This window comes from Austrofundulus limnaeus, unplaced genomic scaffold (genome assembly GCF_001266775.1).
Source record: "Austrofundulus limnaeus strain Quisiro unplaced genomic scaffold, Austrofundulus_limnaeus-1.0 Scaffold19, whole genome shotgun sequence".
Lineage (NCBI taxonomy): Eukaryota > Metazoa > Chordata > Actinopteri > Cyprinodontiformes > Rivulidae > Austrofundulus > Austrofundulus limnaeus.
The window spans coordinates 1,028,840-1,048,375 of NW_013952421.1; the positions used below are offsets into that span (position 1 = coordinate 1,028,840).

The following is a 19,536-nucleotide window of genomic DNA, read 5'->3' on the forward strand; positions in this document are numbered from 1 at the left end:
TTGAAAGAGTTTTTTTACTAGTAATAACGATTGTCATTAACGATCATGTTTGCTGGATAAATCTGACAACTTGCAGTTTGTAGGATATATTATCTGTCCTATGGGACGAATTAATGCTGCGTTATTGATAACATATTGGTTTGTGTTCAGGTCTCTCAGTGAGGCTCAGTAAACAGTGACAAGCTTCAAACGGTCCTGCTGTTGCTTCAGTTTAATTGAAAACACCCAACGTGTTTCCATGTGGTCTCTTTTTATATGAATCTGCAGGAAAATTGGACGTCTTTGTTTCATTACTGCAGAAATTAGTCAAAATAAGAATGTGCTTCTGTTTCCTAAACTTTGATTGGGATGATTATTCAGGCCGTTTTATTGAAGAGTGTGGTTTAGGTGGGGAAAGGAAATAAATACACCTGATGAAATTTGAATTTATTATATTTAAGTGCAGTGTTAGTTTTACTAAAAGAAATCTCACTTTGTCTTTAACCTTGCTGTCACTTTGTGTCTTCTCTAATGTTACTCTAGATTTTTGTTCTTTAAAACTGAAACACTTTGAACATTTGTATAGAGAGCTTTTATTGTCTCCCTTATCACAGAGCATGGCTGTTCTCATATCAAAAATATGCCTGTCCAAGCAAATTTACAGATGGGACAGTGAAACGGTTCCAGTGAAGTGTGTTTTCAATAATGCTTCGTCATTTGTGTTTGGAAACGGGACGAGCAAAACATTAGAAATGTTCTCATTATTATGCAGCGCAGTAAAACATTGTTCCTTATTAAATCCATAGTAAATGACATTATTGAAGTAACAGCTTTGTTCATTTATTCTGAATTGTGCAACCTTAAAAACGTGATTACATACTGTAGACATGAAGTCATTAGTGAGTGTACATGTACACATGAGAATGCACATTTAACTCCCGTTCAACCAGTTTCCTTTGTTTTCAGGGAACAGCAGAAAATAACCATGGCTTTGCTTTTTTTGTGCCTGCCTTCATTAGAGGAGCCATTCCTGAAAGAAAATGTACTTTTAATTAAACAAAATCATGCAAAAGTGGATATAAATTCAACGTAATATTTTGCATGGCCTTTGTGAAATTGTGCATGCGCAGTGCAGCTATTACCTTTTGAACTAAAAGAAAGAAACAAAGAAACATTGGATTCTCTTGTTGCTACAGTTTATCAGCTGACCTGTTCAGGCTCGCTCCGAGTTTTACAAAACACTTTTTTTTACAAAACAAATGAAACTTTTTTATTTTTTTGAGGTTGTTTTCTTCCTACTATTGAAGGGTGAACTGCACAGTTAAATGAGGCCAATCGTTTTCATTTTTAGCTGAACACGAGTGAGATTCAGAAAGTTTATGTGGATTTATACAAATAATTTATTCATCTGCTTTGTTTGTGTTATTTGAATGGTTGTCGCTCTGTCTGTTCTGCTTTATTTTGGTTTTTTTTTTTTAGCCAGATGCAGAGATTTTGAGGCAAGGTTTTGTGGAGATCTGTTTTACAAAGACAAAGCTTTTGGAAGAACCTCAGTTTGCAGAAATAGAAACCTTAAGGCCCTGTCACACTATAATGTTTTAGACAATCTATGCTGACTTGTGAAAATGTTGTTATGACTATTTTACTCATATCAGCTATACATTCAGTCTAATTGTTAGCATTACAGAATGTATCGGTCCAAAAGAGGCTTCCAGTATATTTTTTTAAATTCCATCTTCAGCTTAGACATCTTTAGTGTTGGACAAATGTTTCATAAGTTAACTAAACTAAAACTTCGTAGTGTGACAGGGCCTTTTCACTGTCATTTTCAAATATCAGTTATTTGCAAATAACTGTTGTCATTTACAAGCCAAAGTATCAATATATATGTACATTATGTTATTTTATAATAAATTGTTTATATTTAGCCATTTTTTGTTAGAATATCTGTTTAATGAAAAACCGATTGATGTGTAAAAATTTATAAAGTTTAGAGTTTTTAGTTATTAGCTCATCAGTCTAGTAAAAATTAAACACTATTTCGTGAAACTGAGCTAATTTAAAGCGCTATCTAGAATGGGTAAGACAATAATTGTTCATAATCTTTCCACAGAATGATGCTTTTCCTTTAAAATAAACATACATAGTTAAATGTTAATTTACAGTCTTACTATGAGTTAGTAGGCAGTTGATCTAGAACTTTAACTTTTGTCTTCTCATCAATCTTGGAAGTTTTTTTTTTCATTTATTTTGACCTCTTCTCCATGTTTCTCTGTCCTCCTCAGTCTGTCCGGAGCAGTGCAAGTTGGCATGCACCAACAAGGGAGACTGTTGCCACAGCCAGTGCCTGGGCAGCTGCACGGAGCCCAATAACGACATGGCCTGCTCTGCCTGCATCCACTACAACCACGAGGGTCGCTGTGTGCCCGACTGTCCCCCGGGAACCTACAGGTTTGAGGGCTGGCGCTGCATCACCATGGACCTGTGCGCGCAGGTGCACCTGCCCAGCGATCCTCACTTCGTCATCCACGACGGAGAATGCATGCCCGAGTGTCCCTCCGGTTTCAAACGCAACGAGATTAATCGGTGAGGACTCCAGACTCCGTTTGATTGTTTAGAAGTGCGACGCGAAGTGACACAGTTAATGTGGAATCCTTACTGAAATTAATTATTGATGTCAGCGTTTCCCATGGGCATATCTGCTCCCCTCAAGTCCTGTATATCTGAATTTGCTTTGGATCATTATCGGATACTTTTACCAGGCAGAACCGTTCATTTGGTGTCTTTTTTCACATCCGTGAACAGATGTATGTTTACACTTCAGCATTCGGGTACATTAAAACAGCTTGTAACCACCGTGCACTTATGCATAATGAATTCTCCTGCTCAAGGTATCCTTGAGTTGAACTTTACTTGACCGAACTTTTATCACGTTCTTGCTCTTAAAGTAGGCCTCAACACAGGAAGTGCGGGAGGTTAAGAGTGTGCCGGACTATCAATGATTCATGTTTAGATTTCCCAGTCTATTCACTGAAAAGTTTTCGACTCCTACCACTGGCACATTTTACAGACGAGTGCTCAGAGGCTTGAATGAGAGACTCGACTGAAGTGCCTCGTCCTAGCGTCTTTTGTTTGATGCGAATGTAGGTTTTCCTGTGCAGTTTGGTGTTTTTTTAGTTTTTTTCTCAAAACTCAAAGCTTGGATTCAGGTTGTCCGCTGCAGAATATGTTTCTGGCCATGTTTTGTCGCAGAGGTCAACCCAGTGAGTTGCTCTGTCACCAAACCGTTCAGCGGAAGCGTCGTGAAAAAAATGAAACTGTCAGTGTCAAAGGTGACCTTTCATCATGGCCCTGATTTCAGCTTTTTATTACAAAACATGACAAAATCAAAAGTTATAGATTTTCTAATAACTCCTTTGTTCTCTCTCCTTCGACTTGTGCAGCATGCTGTGCACCGCGTGCAACGGCCTGTGTGACAAACTCTGCCCGTCCCTCGTCGTGGCATCTGTGGACACCGCTCAGTCCCTGAAGGACTGCACCGTCATCGACGGAAACCTGATCATCAACCTCCGCAGTGGGAGTGAGTGGATAAAAAAGTTGCTTTTAACACCTCTTGCTTTGTCTGTTCTTGTACAAAACCAGGATTTGACAATAGGTTCATGAATATTCATAGAGATGCACTACTTCAGCAACTAATCAGGTTATAGGCCAAGTATTTCCTGGCCTGTTAACATGTAAACCTATTGCTCCATACTTTTAAGCGCCTGTGACATCATTTTTTGTAAATAAATATGAATATACTTTTGGAAAGATAACACTGATAACATATTGCAAAACAAAAATGTTGCTTCTGAGATGAGCAGTTGTTGAGATATTCACATGTAAAATAACAGGAAGTGATGTCAAAGGGAAATACACAGACTGTATATTAATTATTTTGAGTCATTATCAGAGAGAGATGAAGAAGAGGCAGAGTTCAAATAATATTGTTTCAATAAACAAAGACCAAGGTTTTTACTTTCTTAAAGAATTCCCCTTTGATGTCACTTCCTGTTTCAATTTGGCTGAGCCAAGTTCAGAAGATGGCATGCCAGTTATGTGACAAAATGGGTAAAATCAAGTGTATTGTGCTGAGATGTTTTCTTTGACATATTGCATTTGAAGGACATGCATGTCACAGGCTAATATATGTCAAAGGAATAATTCAGATCTTGTAAAGTTAATTTTTCCAAGATCATGCATATAGGGACAGCAGATAAAAATGAATCTGTACGCCCAAATCCAACACATCTATTCGATGTGCTTTACCCATGTGGAATTATTGGGCTTTGACCCTTTTTTTGGGGTTCTATGTAAAGATTACGAACAGTTCATATCTTACCTGTCACAGATCTTTGAATGAGTTTGGAGTTTAAGTCTGACGAGCCAGCAGCTAGTTTGAGTGGGGCCAAGATCAGGATGATTGAGGCCATCTTGAAATAAGTTCAACCTCAAAATGACAAAGAATGCTATTTTGCATTTGCATCACCAGAATTTTAAATAATTACACACTTTGGTTATTCGCACCAAAGTCTGTAATTATTCGTGAACACAGATAGAAGCAGCTAGCTGTAGCGCTTCTGGTGTTTTAAAATATATGTTGCATGAACCAATAGGAATATTTTGAAAGATGTTACTAGACATTAGTTTGTGATTTGGGTCAGAAATAAACTGTTTTTTGAAAGTGAGGTCTTTCAAAGAGCCGTCTTCGACAAGTAAGATATTTACTGTTTATAACTTTTACACAGAACACAAGTATCATTTTAACCCCAGTATGTTTTTTGACTGCTCTTAAAGTACTAATATTAGGGAGACAGTGAAAGCTGAGAAGCCTTGTGGACTAAGTTGTTTGGATGCAACTTGAGAGTGACAAACTTAACATTTCAGCTACCTTCCATACTCCAATTATTACATGAGGCCATAATGGCGCTCAGTTGACAGAGAAATCTAATCTCCTGATGTAATAAAACTCATACAGTCAAAATATTTTTACTAGTCGGGGTAACACTGTAGCAAAAGAGGTCTGTAAAATATTTCAGAGTGGATCTTCGTAGTCTGATTTATGTACTGTGAAAGCTGAACATTTATTTTTTTATGTCCTTCCCCCAGATAATATTGCTGCTGAGCTGGAGAAATTCATGGGATTGATCCAGAAGGTGACGGGCTTCGTGAAGATTCAAAACTCCCATGCGCTCAGCTCGCTGTCGTTCCTCAAGAGCCTTCGTTACATCAATGGGCACGAGCTTTTTGAGAAGTAAGGCTCGTCTGCGATATTTGTCTGTAAATGTATGAGGGCAGCGGTGGGGAACTGGAACACGTAGGCAGCTGGGAGAGTGGAAGTGTGCTTTAACGAACCAGTGCACCTAAAAATAACATTTTTAGTCCTTGTGTGATAGTGCTATTAGATAATGTGAGACCACGTCAAATATCACAATCATGGGCATATTGTTCTTTTTAAGGTTTGACTAAAGCATCTGCAACTCTGTCCTTTTTCATAAGAAGAGGATAAATTCAAAACTCCACCGTGAAAGACAATCTGTGATCCTTCAAGAAATGCTAGGCCTTTATTTGTGTTAGTCCTTTGTTTCTGGTATCTGTTTAAACCTTACAGGTCAGATAAGTGATTGGAAAAAAAAAAAGCTAAGTGGCAAGTGCATTGATGTCTTCACTTCTATATCTGCAGCAGTCTCCGAGATGGAGGACAGGGGTTTTTGTTTTGTTTTTTTGTTGCAGGGGTCGTGGGAAAGCCTTTCGATCTTCTCGTTATCATTTCTCCCAGCATTAAGTTTCAGTCAGAGGAATGTTGTTGAGTATGACAGACATTCCCTCCTCTCTGGAGGTGTTCTGGTTGGACTGTGCTGGTGCTGAGAGGGGTGCTAACATGATGCTGTTTCTGTTTCACGTCTTACCTTAAACAAACACTCATTGTCAAACAGACACACAAGCGGGAGCCCATATCATGAGCTCTGTTAGTTCAAGATGCTGCTGCTACAGAGTGTGAAAAATCACCTTTTAACTTATTTTAAACGCTTCTATTAAGCATTTTTAAAAAATGTGTTGTAGCATGTTTGTAACCATTTGCTTTTATGTGTTTTTTTTTTTGTCAGTATGTATTCCTTCTCCGTCTTCAACAACCAGAATCTGCAGTCTTTGTGGGACTGGAGTGAGCACAATCTGACTATTGAAGCGGGGCGTCTCTTCTTTCGCAAAAACCCCAAACTCTGCATGTCTGTGATTCACACCATGTGGGAGAACACGGGCATACAGGTGAAGCCAGGGGAAGGTGACTTCCTCAACAACGGAGAAAGAGCAAACTGTGAGTACTTTTTTTAAGTGTGTACATTTAAAGAGTCATAACATTTAATTTTTAATTGCCCGTATCATCCCTCTTTAAAGGTTATTTTTATTTTGAGGGGTTTATCAAAATATGATTGACACGGTTCAGCATTTTACAGTGCCTTAAAGTGCCTGTGACGTGTATATTATAAAAACAAATGTCAAAGAAAACATCTTTATATTTAATAAACTTGGCATAATAAACACAATTTCACCCATTTTTGTCACATAACTGGTGTATTCTCTTTTGAACTTGGCTCTGTTAAAATAAAACAGGAAGTGACATCAAAGGGGAACTCAAACTCTTTGAAAAGGTGAACTTCATGGATGTTTTTATAGAAATAATATTTGAACTCTGCCTTTTCTTCATTTTTCTCTGATAGCGACTCAAAAAAATTGAAATAAACATCAGATTTTTCTCTACAGTCTGTGTTCTTGGTCATTGTATTGCTCTGTTCACACACACATTCCCCTTTGTCATCACTTCCTGTTCCTTCACATGTGAATATCTCAACAAATGTTTAACTCAGCGGTGTGACTTTTTTGTTTTGCAATAATATTGTTGTTTTCTTTCCAAAAATGCATTAAAAAATTTGATGACACAGACATTTTAAGTTAGTTTAGATGAGGTCATGAAGGATACCAAAGATCATGTTTTAGACCTGTTTAATATCCTGATAGGTAGGTAGGATAGATGCACACGGGAACTTTTATTTAAGATTTAAGTTTTTTTTATTTCAAAGGTCCTCGTGGCTCAGCAGCAGAAGCATAAATATTACTGTTAAGAAAGCTGATGATAAAGTTGAATAAAAATCTAAGTCTGATTATGAAGGTAAATTAAATATCTGACAGTGATCATTACACAGTGTGGCTCTAATTCTTCACCATCTGTGTCGCAGTTTCACGTCTCCAAAATGAGCGTACGCATGGGTCAGAGCTGGCGTGAGGCACCGCACATTTTCACGTCGTGTTTGGATTTTATAAATCACAACCTCGGCGTAAAAAGTGGCGTACGCAAGTTTCTGGGCTCAAATTGTGCATACGCCAATTTTATAAATCTGACCCCTGGACCTTAAACCAGTTAGTCTGTGTAAAGTAGTACAACTTTTCAGTCTTTACAACAGCTGACAGAAACGATTCTTGAGTTTAACAATAAACAAACATGAGCGAGGCCCAGAACACAGAATTGTCCGTAACACCCGAGAAGCTGAAGCTACCCGTCAGCAGAGTGTCTGCTCAGAACTGTAAGACCAATTTACAACGGTGATCAGAAACTGGTGGCCTACAGGCTGGTTATTACCCAGTAACTCAATCCATTTGACCTGCAAAGTTTCAAAGGCATCAGAATAGATCAGAGAAATATTGGCCCCTAAGCTACTTTTGTTGGTGAATCCTGGACGATAAGAAAACCTGACTGGATGCAGCGCGCACCGATCCTGTAATGTTTGGAACTCTACAACAGCAGACCGCAGCAGGTCATTGTAAAATAAGAAAATATTGTTAGTTGCTAGAGAGGGCTGGACGGATTGACAATAAGAAGCAACAGACCTTGCCACTCCTCGTCCTATGATTAGGTGCGTTGGCCCTAAGTGATTTATCAGTTTTGTGTTTCACATTGCAGCTGGTTTACCTCCTGTCCCTTTAAGGCCTTAAGACAGTGGCGTGTGAGGCAGCAGCTTATTCTCTGTTTGAGGCACGTTCAAAGGGCTACAGAGCAGACTTTATGCAAATATAATACATGGTTATGTAGACAAGTTACAAGTCTGAACGACAAGCAGCACGTTTCAGTCAGATCAGGGGTGGAGCTTTCTGTTTTCAAAGGAGAAGCATTTCCTTAGATGTGAACTTTTGACTTTGTGAACTTGGCAGACCTTTTTTTCCATTTAGAAAAAAAAAACCCTTTACATTACCCTAAAGGAAATGTACAAAGACTCCAAAATTTTATGACTTTTTTGGGTTTGAACATGTCAGACAAGGATGGTTCTGCTCTGTCGTTCCAGGTGAAAGTCATATTTTGAAGTTCAAGTCTAATGCCACAACGAACGACACGATCACACTCACATGGGAGCGCTACCAGGTCCAGGAGAACGAAGGCCTCATCAGCTTCATAGTCTACTATAAAGAGTCGTAAGTTATCAAAAAGGAGGATTCCAAGTTGTCTTGTTTCAACCCGAAATTCAGATTTGAATGCATGGTTTAGTCCAATTATAATCATACGAATGAACAGCAAAAGACTGGAAAACCTCTCCATAGCTAACTTGTAAAATTAAATCTTAAAAACGTTTGTTAAACAGACAATGTTCCCCAGGACCTAAATATTGTTCCATCATTATTTGCTTTTATGAGTTTTGTTTGTGTTTTCTTTCGACTGAAGTTTTTGTGTCCTTTCCAGACCGTTCCAGAACATCACAGAGTTTGACGGCCAAGACGGCTGCGGCTCAAACAGTTGGAACATGGCGGACATTGACCTTCCCAAGGTTGAAAGCACAGACCCAACGTTCACCCTTCAAGATCTCAAGCCCTGGACCCAGTACGCAATTTTTGTGAAGGCCATCACCCTGCAGGTGGACAACAAACACAGCTCTGGGGCCAAAACGGATATTATTTATATTCGAACACGCCCATCATGTAAGTCCGACCACTGCTTTGTTGTCACTATTTCTGGTGCTCACAGATTCACCGTTTGTCATGGCTTTGGTCTGTTACAGTGCCGTCTGTGCCCAACGAAGCCCACGCATTCGCCAACTCTTCAACCAAGCTGCTAGTGAAGTGGTTACCACCGACCTTTCCTAACGGAAATCTGAGTTACTACCTGGTGCGCTGGCAGCAGCTGCCTGAGGACAGGAGGCTCTTCCAATATAACTACTGCTCAAAAGGTCTGCATAACTCATTCTAAGGCGAACAAATTGTTCATTGGGGCACAGTTCAAGCAAAAATGTGCATTGTTTCAAACAATGCACATTTTTGTCCCCTGTGAGCTTGTTGTTTGAATAAACACCCTGTCACTTCAAAAGATATAAAAGAACTCGTGGCTAGCAGTGGGTAAGTTAGTCGAGCAAAAAAAAAAAAAAAAAAACAGTAAAGAAAGAGAAAAAATATAAATAATAAATGTACTTTAACTAAAGCATCTTTTGCTCCAATCCAAAAAAAAAAAATAGTGCTGAAGATCCCAACCCCGATCCCGGCATCAGGACTCACAGATGTGGAAGACAAGACGAAGCCCACCAAGTCGGACCTGACCGGAGAGAAGCGGGGCCTTTGCTGCACCTGCCCGAAGACGACCGAAGACGTTGACAGGGAGAAGCATGACCGCTACTTTTTAAAAGTCTTTGAGAACTTTCTGCACAACGCCATCTTTCTCCCAAGGTACAGTAAAGTGTGGACGTGTCACACTTTTTTCTATAAAGCTACTCACATGCTGTGATCTGTGTCTCCTGTTTTTGTGTGCCAACAAGTGGTCGAAAACAAACTCAGGAGAGAAAATGGGAAGTTTTATTTTGCCTTGTTTGTTTGGAAAATCCTCATTTATGCTTTTGATTCCCTAAAAAATGCCGAACATTTATGCTGTGATATCGTTTCATCTGTTCAGCACGAGCACTGATATGAGATGTTTTATTATTCTGGATGAGCTTTACTTCATTCAAGTGCAGTAACAGAACGATGAACTCAGCTTAAAAGAAATCTCATGAAGTTGATGCAGCTTTTCATTGAAAGGAAATAGTAAAACACAGCTATTGTAAATAATAAATCTGTCCTCAATCTGTGTTTAAAAGTTGCAGTGTAGTATATTCAGCAGCTCGTTTATGCTCAAACTCTTCTCTGTAACACAGCCAGCATTCTTTCAAGCAACGCACAGAAAAAAATGTTAAAAATCTGGAAGTGTTTTTTTTCTTTTAACCAAAGGTTCAGAGTTTTGTCTCTGGGTAAGAGGAACGAGTGTCTACAAAAAACAGAAATATATATATATATAAAAGAAGGAAATGTTTTCCTTTTTGTCTCCCTCCCACCCTTATTCAGCTCTCCACTCTACACCTCCTCCTGCACGCTGTTTTTGTTAAAGATGTTTTTCTGGTGCCAGACAGCTGCCAGGAAATGTACAGTGAATCCATCTGGAATTGGAATGAAAGAGGGGAAAAGCCCCACCAGCACCAGAAGACAAACAGAAAGCGAAGAAGGCAGTCTCATTTGCTGGAGGAACTTTTCAAAGAGGGATCTCTGGCTGCGGCGGTGCTGAGCAGAAAGGGAAATTTCAGTTGCTACAATCACCTGCTGCTGTTGATAATGTTGAACAGATAAAGATGAACTGATGCAGAGTTCCTCAATGTTTCTAACATGGCCTTCTCAGATCTTTTGAAGTGGGAAAATATATAAACAAATTAGATCTTGTTGTAGACACTGTAGCTCTTTGAACGACCTCAGTTGGGAAAAATAAAGTTTAATACTGAGTGGACCGAAGAGCTAACAGGGTTGCTGCCATTTAAAACAACTCTAATCTCTAATATTTAGCACTTTTACAAGTCTTAAATAGTGCACAATGCAGTAATTTACACAAATTCACTGGTTATTTCAAAATGCAAATAGCAACAGCTGCAGCTAGGGCTAGCAGTTCTAGTGCAGCTTGGGGCATTTCCAGCACAAACATGATGGCAATCCAAAAGTTTATAAAGTAGCATTAATATAAATATGTGCTGAGTGTAAAATTAAATGTTAAAAAATGTCACTAGCAGGTGTCATTATTTAGCTCACTTTCCGAATGTAAAATCCTACTTTAAAAGTGTCCACTAACTTTTTTATTATGTAGCTCACTGCTCTTACATTTTGATCATTTTTTAAATGTTAAATCCTAAATCTAAATGTGTAAATCTAAATGTAAGATTTAAATCTTTAATGTTTATGCTAAATGATAAAGCTTACATATAAGAATTTTGGAATGGGACACAACCTTTGCCATTGGTGATGTCATCATCCTGCGACAAAAGCAAGCACTAATGCTGCTGAAGATGGCATTTAAAAATTAAACTCAAAATGTGTTTAAGTGAAAAAAATATGGATGGCACGTGTGTCCGGCAGCTTGCAGCTCGGTCACCAGCTGCAAATGCAAGGTTGAGTCTCATAGCAGCGTTAGCAAAGTTGGCGTTTGTCGCAGGATGATGACATCATGACAAAAAGCATCTTCGGCAAAGGCTGCGTTCCATTCTGAAATACTGAAATTTAAACATTTAGCCACAACATTTACATTTAGGTTTTCACATTTAGATTTAGGATTTAAAATGTAGACATTACATTCAACTTTTAAATTTAACATTTGTGAAAGGGTGCTAAATAATTTCAGTGTGTTAGTGACATAGTGTCACATTATACTTTACATTTGGCTCTCCAAACATAAACTGATGTTTTTTTTCTAAGAAAAAACTTCATTTCTTTTTGACTTTTAAAAACTTATCTGCAGCAGGTAGGATATTTATATTTAGAACTCTACTTTAAAAGATCTCAATTTTCTATTTTGTGCATTCATAGCTGTCGTAGTTTAATCTCTGCTGTGTACAATATTTTTAGACCAGAGAAAGGTCGGGAAAATGACACCATTAATTTAGCTTGTTTTGTTTTTATGCAAAAACTAGAAACTTTACGCATTTTTAATTTTTTTGTGTGTTTTGTTTCTGCCTGTCAGCCAGGCAAATGGTTTCTGTCATTTTAACTCCTTAGAGTAAAAAAAAAAAGTTTCCTGACGTTTAGGTGTGTTTATTAAAAGCAGTAAGTCATGTGCTGGACCACATGTCAGAGAAGAATGTTGACATGTAAATGCGACTGGTCTTTCCCACGACGTGTATGTTTGTGTATCTAGACTCCTCCAGTACTTAGGTTTTTAGAGCAAGAGAAGCTAAATCACACGACTTAGTTATTTGGGACATTCTGCAAACCGAACCATCAATTACTTATTAAGTAAAACCTCCTGTTAAGATGGCAATACAGCCTCTGCTAGTGCGCTCGATCAAACCCAGACGTTTTCCCTCCATCCTTGCTGACAGCAGTGAAGATTTCGCAGGTGGGCCAGCTGACTTGTGTTGTCTCTCCTCCAACTGCTGGTGCTGCATTCGCAGTTGTCACCACTTGTCTGCTCCCAGTAATGACGATGCACAGTTCCAGGAGGCTCTGCAGCTTATCATCTGAATTCTGATACCAAGTGCCAAAATACACTAACAACCCGTGTTTGACAGCCAAACAGTTATCATCAGGATTACTGACTTTGAAGTTTCTCTGTCGGACAAACTCCTTTTCTTTGATTGTATCACACTGGACAGTGGTTTTTTTTTTTTTGTCCTTTTATTTTTTACAATGTGGAAAAAAAAAAGGTTTCTATTTTTCCCTGTCACTCTGTCTATCCTTATTGCAATGATCCATGTGACCTCATTCTTTTACACAGCACCACTGGGAGTGCTGTTCAGCATCAGGACTCATGGCATACACAGACACAAAAAATATCTGCTTATTCAGCCTCCTCCAGTGCTGTATTTCAACTTTATGCATATTGGTTTTTTAAGATATTAACCTATGATTACCTCCTATAGTAATTATTGAAGGATTAAAAAAATTTTGCAGATTTTTAAAAATTGTACTCTTTATTCGTATTTCAGACCTCAAGACCGTCGACGGAGAGATGTTTTCGGTGTCGCCAACAACACTCTGTTTCCAGAGATCAGTCAAGGAAATACCTCATACGGCCACAAAGATAACAATACAGATGGGATCCCTCCTGTCATCGAGTACCCCTTCTTAGAGGACAAAACTTTGGCAGAACACTTAGAAATCTCCGGACTGCGACCTTTCACTGTCTATCGTATTGACGTCCACGCCTGTAACGAGGAGGTGGGAGACGACTGCAGCATCGGCGCCTTTGTGTATGCCAGGACTAAACCTGCAGGTAAGATTTTAATTTTAATTTTACAGTGACCTATAAGAGCCTGAATGGACAGGTTCAATGCATATCTGACCTGCAGTCTTTTGGACACTCTAGATTCCTTCCACTGAAGTCATCAGGTCTTTAGCTGTCCTGAGGTCCAGGCTGGTCCACACAGGCTTTTTTTTTTTTTGCATAATTTTAATGGTTTTACTTAATGTCTTATAATTATAACTGTTTGGCATTATCTTTTTACTCTTCATTGTTTGGTTTGCAGCACTTTGGCTAATGACAGTTGTTTATAAATGTGCTATATTAATACATTTGATTGGATATGAAGAAAAGCAATAACTTGGATCGCATATACAGTATGATGTAATGTGGGGTTATAATGTTGTGGGCATCACTGTGTCTGTCTGGCAGCCAAAGCAGATGACATCCCAGGAAAGGTTGTTTTCGAGAGGAGTGAAAAAACTGAAGGCTGTGTGGTTCTGCACTGGCCGGAGCCCGTCATGCCCAACGGGTTCATACTGATGTATGAGATCAAGTACCGTCTGGGGACTGAGGTGAATCTGTTAAGATTTAATTATCATTTTCTTCAAGTATGTTTAATGATGGTATACTGTGGACATATAGATCCCATTTTACCATCAAGGGCTGTATTATTTTTCTTCTGTTTTCTATAAAAGGAGTAGTTTAGATCATTTGATGTATGATTCTGCAGGAAGGTTATGAACATATCTTACCTTGTGTAGATAGCTCTCTGAGCAACCTCAGTTTGATGAAACTTTAAGTCTTAAGAAAGAGTTAAAGAACAGACAAAATTGTTGTTGCATGCAGTGACCACAGTTTTTGTTTTTCTCTTCCCTGCAGCCTGAAAAACACAGCTGTGTGTCCCGACAGCAGTACCGTCAGTACAAAGGAGCTCGTCTGACCAACCTGAGCCCAGGAAACTACTCGGCTCGTGTCCGAGCCACGTCCCTGGCAGGAAACGGCTCGTGGACAGAAAGCGTCTCTTTCTACGTGCCTCCGCCTAAACGTAACGCAATGTTGACACCTTCCTCAGTCACCCATAAAAAAAAAAATTCCAGTCCATCAGACAGCCTGAGTACACTGAATTATGTTTCATTTTCTCTCCCAGGAGATGATTACGCTACACTGTATTTGGTCATCATACTTCCTATCATCGCCACCCTTCTCATCGCCAGCCTCACCACCATTCTCTTCTTTATCAACAAAAAGAGGCAAGTGTTCCTGTGAGCGCAGCTTCCACAGACTGTCCTCATGAAGCTTAATGATGAGTGTAATGTTATTTAGAGTTAATAGGTGTTTTCATTATCATGGCTCTTTCGGGAAGAGTAGACGTCCCATTGAGAACTGAATATTGCATCCAAAACTGGGGCCGCTTGTCAGCTCACTGAGCCGTATTCGTGTTTACAGGAACAACAACAGACTCGGGAACGGAGTTCTGTACGCATCTGTCAACCCAGAGTACATCAGCGCGGCAGAAAGTAAGAGCGATAAATATCTGCTCCGCTGCTCTGCTTCGGATGTTTGTGTTGAGTCTTATTGTTTCCTTTTGCTGCACCAGTGTACACTCCGGATGAGTGGGAGGTGGCCAGGGAAAAGATCACGATGCACAAGGAGCTGGGTCAGGGTTCCTTCGGCATGGTGTACGAAGGCATCGCTAAAGGCGTCGTCAAGGACGAGCCCGAGACGCGGGTGGCCATCAAGACGGTCAACGAGTCGGCCAGCATGAGGGAGCGGATCGAGTTTCTGAACGAGGCGTCTGTCATGAAAGAGTTCAACTGTCATCACGTGGTAAGATCTTAAAAAAGATGACATCAGAATCATTTAAAAATGAACTAAGTAATGGGCTGATACCCACAAATAGTGCTCTTCTGAAAGAATCTGCATGTGCACAAACAGCAGCCAGCGATGATTTAAAGCATTTAGTTGTAAGGCGCAGGCAGTTTCAGCCTGGGGCGGAGCAAAGCCTCCTGGAGTTTCTGTACATTCTCACATCAATGTAATCACAGCCTCATTAACTACGGTAAATGGATGTGGTAAAGATTTCCTTTTAGAAAGTTCCTAAAGGAGCCAAATGCTCAAATATTGAAGTCACTGAATAATTTAAAAGACAGATTTTTTTTAACCATCTTCAAAGCACATTAAAGCTAAATGTTTCCCTAATACTAATGTTGGATAGAGGATAGAAAATTTAAGAGCAGTTTAATTTTTTTTTACTTGTATGTGCTTCTTAATTTAAACTTCTGTTTCTGTACTGTAGTTATTTGATCATGGTATCTAATAAAAACCAGTATGTAAGTGTTTTTAATTGTATAAAATTAGACATTAGGGATGGTCATTTAAAGAAGAAACATCTTTGAATTTGGGAATTATTACAGATTACAGATTTTTCTTCAAACATTAGAACTCCTGCTAAAAGTCAAGCTTATCTGTGTTCATAGTTTGTACTTTATAGTCATTTTAAAATATACTATGATGACATAAACTGATTCAGGAAATAGATTTTTTTTTAGAGCTGGGTGGGTGGTAGGTGTTTGATGAAGAACACTAACTGGAAAATCACAATTAGGAAACAATTGGATCTACCAGGTGCCATTGTGTCTTTGAACACAATGAACCCCTGATTTTCATGGGAGTTACATTCTTAGAGTACCCTTGACTTATTGAAAACAGTCCCAAAAGGCCTATCAATGCCGATTTTTAGATCTTAGACTCTAAATATGCTCCCAATACATAAAATATACTGTATAAATTAAATTAAATTCTGTAAAAAATACAGTCAAATGTATGGGTACTCACAATAATGAATGATATTGACAGTCCAGGAAGAAAGGTGATTAACAGATTTACGGTATTCAGTAACAGTAAACACATAGCAGAAATGCTGCTCTCCATATGAGCATGGGTACATCTAACGTACTGTAAAAAAATACAAAAATCTGTGAAAGACTGAGTCCAAAAATTGTGAAGCACAATTTTGCGAGGCTTCGGGCTAAAAAGTCGGTAGAGGTTCTGTAAACCGTTTTATCACATTGCCTTTGCAAAGTAAAGACATTTTCATAGTTTTATTGAGCTGTTGAGTTTTGTCGTTTTTTTTTTGCAGGTGCGGCTGCTGGGTGTGGTCTCTCAGGGACAGCCGACCTTGGTGATCATGGAGCTGATGACCCGTGGAGACCTCAAGAGCCACCTGCGCTCTCTGCGGAATGAGGTGAGCAGGTTCTCCTGAGAAACGCACAAATAGTTCAGCTAAGCTTTCAGAAAGTTGACGTGCTGTTTGGAGTTTAAAAGAGAGGGTCGGGGTCTGTTGCGTATACTTTCCTTGCCAACTGCGATGTAATTAGCTGTGTGCATGTTTGTGTGTGTTAACAAAAATCCTCACAAACCATTTTAATACCTGTATTGAAACTCTCAGAAAATAATCATTGCAAGTAATGTTTGGAGTCAACATGACTTAAGATGCCACAGCTCAATCTTGCAAATATAAAAGTGACTTTACACGAGAGTTTTGTTTAAAGCTTTGGCGTCGATGGCAAACGCTAGCTTCATTTTATTGTTCTATAGTTTTTTTAAATTTTGATGCTTATTTAGAAACTTGTTTCAAAAACCAAATACAGGATTTTTTTGATATCTTGTTTTCCAAACATACTACTGTAATTTTAAAATAAAAAAAATTTCCCCCCTCACTCAGCATCCATCGCCCGCTTTGTTGTGCTTTAAAAGCAAAGAATGCTCTTGAACTCCCCTCTAATTATCTCTTCCTGGTTTGCCACCAGAACTCCACCACTCAGGTCTTGCCGCCTCTGAAGAAGATGATCCAGATGGCGGGGGAAATCGCCGACGGCATGGCTTACCTAAATGCCAACAAGTTTGTCCACAGAGACCTGGCTGCCAGGAACTGCATGGTAACGGAGGACTTCACGGTGAAAATCGGAGGTGGGTCGTTGGGACGTGCTGCCGGATGTTAAACCTGCTCTGCTGGCCGTGGAAAGAACCGTTAGGGTTTCAGAGAGTGCCTCGAGCTGTAATGTAGACGGACAGGAGGAGGGAGGACGTGAGGGGAATAAAGGAGCTCCCGGGAGCTTCCCCTCCTAGAGTGAGCGGTATTCACTGGCTTCCCCTGTCTGTTGTTATTTCTCCCTCAGATTTTGGCATGACCAGAGATATTTACGAGACGGATTACTACCGGAAAGGAGGGAAGGGCCTGCTGCCTGTTCGCTGGATGTCTCCCGAGTCCCTGAAAGATGGCGTCTTCACTACAATGTCTGATGTCTGGTATGAGGAGGCATTACTCACACTCAAACAAGCCTGCATTATACATGTAGGAACTCGCTTCAGTCCAGGGGGTTTGGGCTGCCTGCATATTTCATCTTTGTGCGTGATGATCCTCTAAAACATCTCGTGCTGGTTGGCTCACGACTGTATAACTCTACAGATCACTTCGCAGCCTTTATTCTCCGCGAGATTTTCACTCAACACCTTCAGCAGGAATTTCCAGACGTTTCCAAAACATCAAAATCCTTCTGGCTGGTTCCTTGGAAATTCCTCTGAACACGACAAAACAGCATTCCCCTCTCTCTATTCCAGTGTTGCTGTATTACAGCCTTGTCACTTTTTTTCCCCAACTTCTGTAACAAAAAAAGAAAAGAGGTGGCTGTTTTTTTAGCTCCCCTGCAAGTTTTTGTTCCCGACTTCAAGTGTCCCATGGGTTTTGTCCTCAACGGTGGATTTAAACTGCTCCAGATGTTCACAAATGAGAGGCTGCAGTGCCAGCACAAACCCACCTTACTGCAGCTTCCTCTTTGATGGTCCAGTTTACTGTCAGGCAAACTTATTGTGGGCATCATGAGTAGGTGCCTGAGTGTGTTGATTAGGACGGGAAGGAGAGGAGAGACAAATTTATGGATTTTTAATTGGATAGGTTTTTTTGGTTAAAAGTCTGAAAAAAGGCTAAAAAGAGTAAGCAGATGTGGTCAGCGTAAGTCCAGTAAAGCATGTTTTTTCTTTTAAAAATAGTTTTATTTCAGTCATCATTGGCAGGTAGTGTGAGGTCAAAGTGGGCCAACGTTCTGCAGTTTTCACACACGACTGGTTCTCTGGTGCAGTAAATTAGGTCCATGTTTGCCTGCTGATGGTTTTTTTTTTTTCTACATTTGGGCATTTCAGGTGGAGATTCTCTGTCTAAAATATGTTCTTCTGGGTAAAATGTGCAGCAGGGAGGATAATACAGAAGAAACATACATATGTTCTTGGCTTGTCAAATGCCAGGGAAGATGAGGAAAGCTCACCTTGAATGTTTCTATGTCAACATCAACAGTAAATGCATTTTGACTCCTTTTTATTATCAGACAACAAGTAGGAAGTAATATAAAAGAATAGAATCAAACTGGAGTCAGCAGCTGTTGGGGGGAATTACTAGAAAGCTTTTGGGAAGCTGTGCTTAGTCAGCAGTTTTCTGCCGAGAAGAATAACTGCAACCATTCAAGAATACGTTCTTTTTTTCTCAGCGTATTTTAAGATTTTTATATTAGCATAAATCTACCTGACTGTGGTGAACAAAAAAGCGACTACTCTAACCTTTTTATCTGAAATCTATTTTTGCTTACAAATGATTTAATTTGTTGCTTTTATGCCTCATAGACAGGTTTTACCTGTCTTCCCAGTCCAAAAAAATACTTGCACACATGCTATATGAAAATCTATATTTTGAGTATGATGTATAAAAATGATCACATTACAGTTTTTTAAAGCCTCATGTTGGATTCACACACTTCATGTTTTGTGTTAAAAGTAAAGTTTAAAGGACTTGTAGAGAAACGTCCTCAGAGATGTTTATTTTAAATCTGAAACTACACAAATTAAACAAATCATTAAAAAAATCTGATTAATTTCAGTAAACTTAAGAACACTTTAAAATAACGAGATCATTTAGAGCAGTGGTTCCCAAACGTTTTGTCTTCTGACCCACAAAATATCCAAGGCAAAAACTTGTGACCCCAAATATTACTGGTCTGAGGACACACACTTTGTTAATAACTCTAAAAACACAGGCTTTTTGACAATCTAAACAGCTTGTACACAAATATAAATACTTATACTTATATATACTTATTTTGTGTTTTTGTAATAGTTATAGGGAAAATATTATATTAGCAATTAATTTAATACCCTTTAAATTGATTTCTGGACATTATCCAAGGTGCTTCATGACCCATAATTGGGTCCCAAGCCCAACTTTGGGAACCAAAGTGCAGTGG

The 19,536-nt window shown here is 39.2% G+C and overlaps 1 protein-coding gene across 1 annotated transcript in view; it reads left to right on the plus strand.

Moving 5' to 3' along the window:
- igf1ra (insulin-like growth factor 1a receptor) overlaps nucleotides 1-19,536 on the plus strand; it is a 74,831-nt gene that overhangs the window by 50,638 nt on the left and 4,657 nt on the right. Inside the window, exons 3-19 of the mRNA XM_014003519.1 lie at nucleotides 2,265-2,565; nucleotides 3,423-3,559; nucleotides 5,128-5,272; nucleotides 6,126-6,334; nucleotides 8,355-8,481; nucleotides 8,747-8,982; nucleotides 9,063-9,230; nucleotides 9,513-9,720; nucleotides 12,990-13,276; nucleotides 13,676-13,818; nucleotides 14,126-14,291; nucleotides 14,394-14,496; nucleotides 14,693-14,763; nucleotides 14,844-15,073; nucleotides 16,386-16,490; nucleotides 17,056-17,215; nucleotides 17,425-17,554. Coding sequence (XP_013858973.1) covers nucleotides 2,265-2,565; nucleotides 3,423-3,559; nucleotides 5,128-5,272; nucleotides 6,126-6,334; nucleotides 8,355-8,481; nucleotides 8,747-8,982; nucleotides 9,063-9,230; nucleotides 9,513-9,720; nucleotides 12,990-13,276; nucleotides 13,676-13,818; nucleotides 14,126-14,291; nucleotides 14,394-14,496; nucleotides 14,693-14,763; nucleotides 14,844-15,073; nucleotides 16,386-16,490; nucleotides 17,056-17,215; nucleotides 17,425-17,554 — 2,926 coding nt within the window. The remainder of the gene's footprint in view (nucleotides 1-2,264; nucleotides 2,566-3,422; nucleotides 3,560-5,127; nucleotides 5,273-6,125; nucleotides 6,335-8,354; nucleotides 8,482-8,746; nucleotides 8,983-9,062; nucleotides 9,231-9,512; nucleotides 9,721-12,989; nucleotides 13,277-13,675; nucleotides 13,819-14,125; nucleotides 14,292-14,393; nucleotides 14,497-14,692; nucleotides 14,764-14,843; nucleotides 15,074-16,385; nucleotides 16,491-17,055; nucleotides 17,216-17,424; nucleotides 17,555-19,536) is intronic.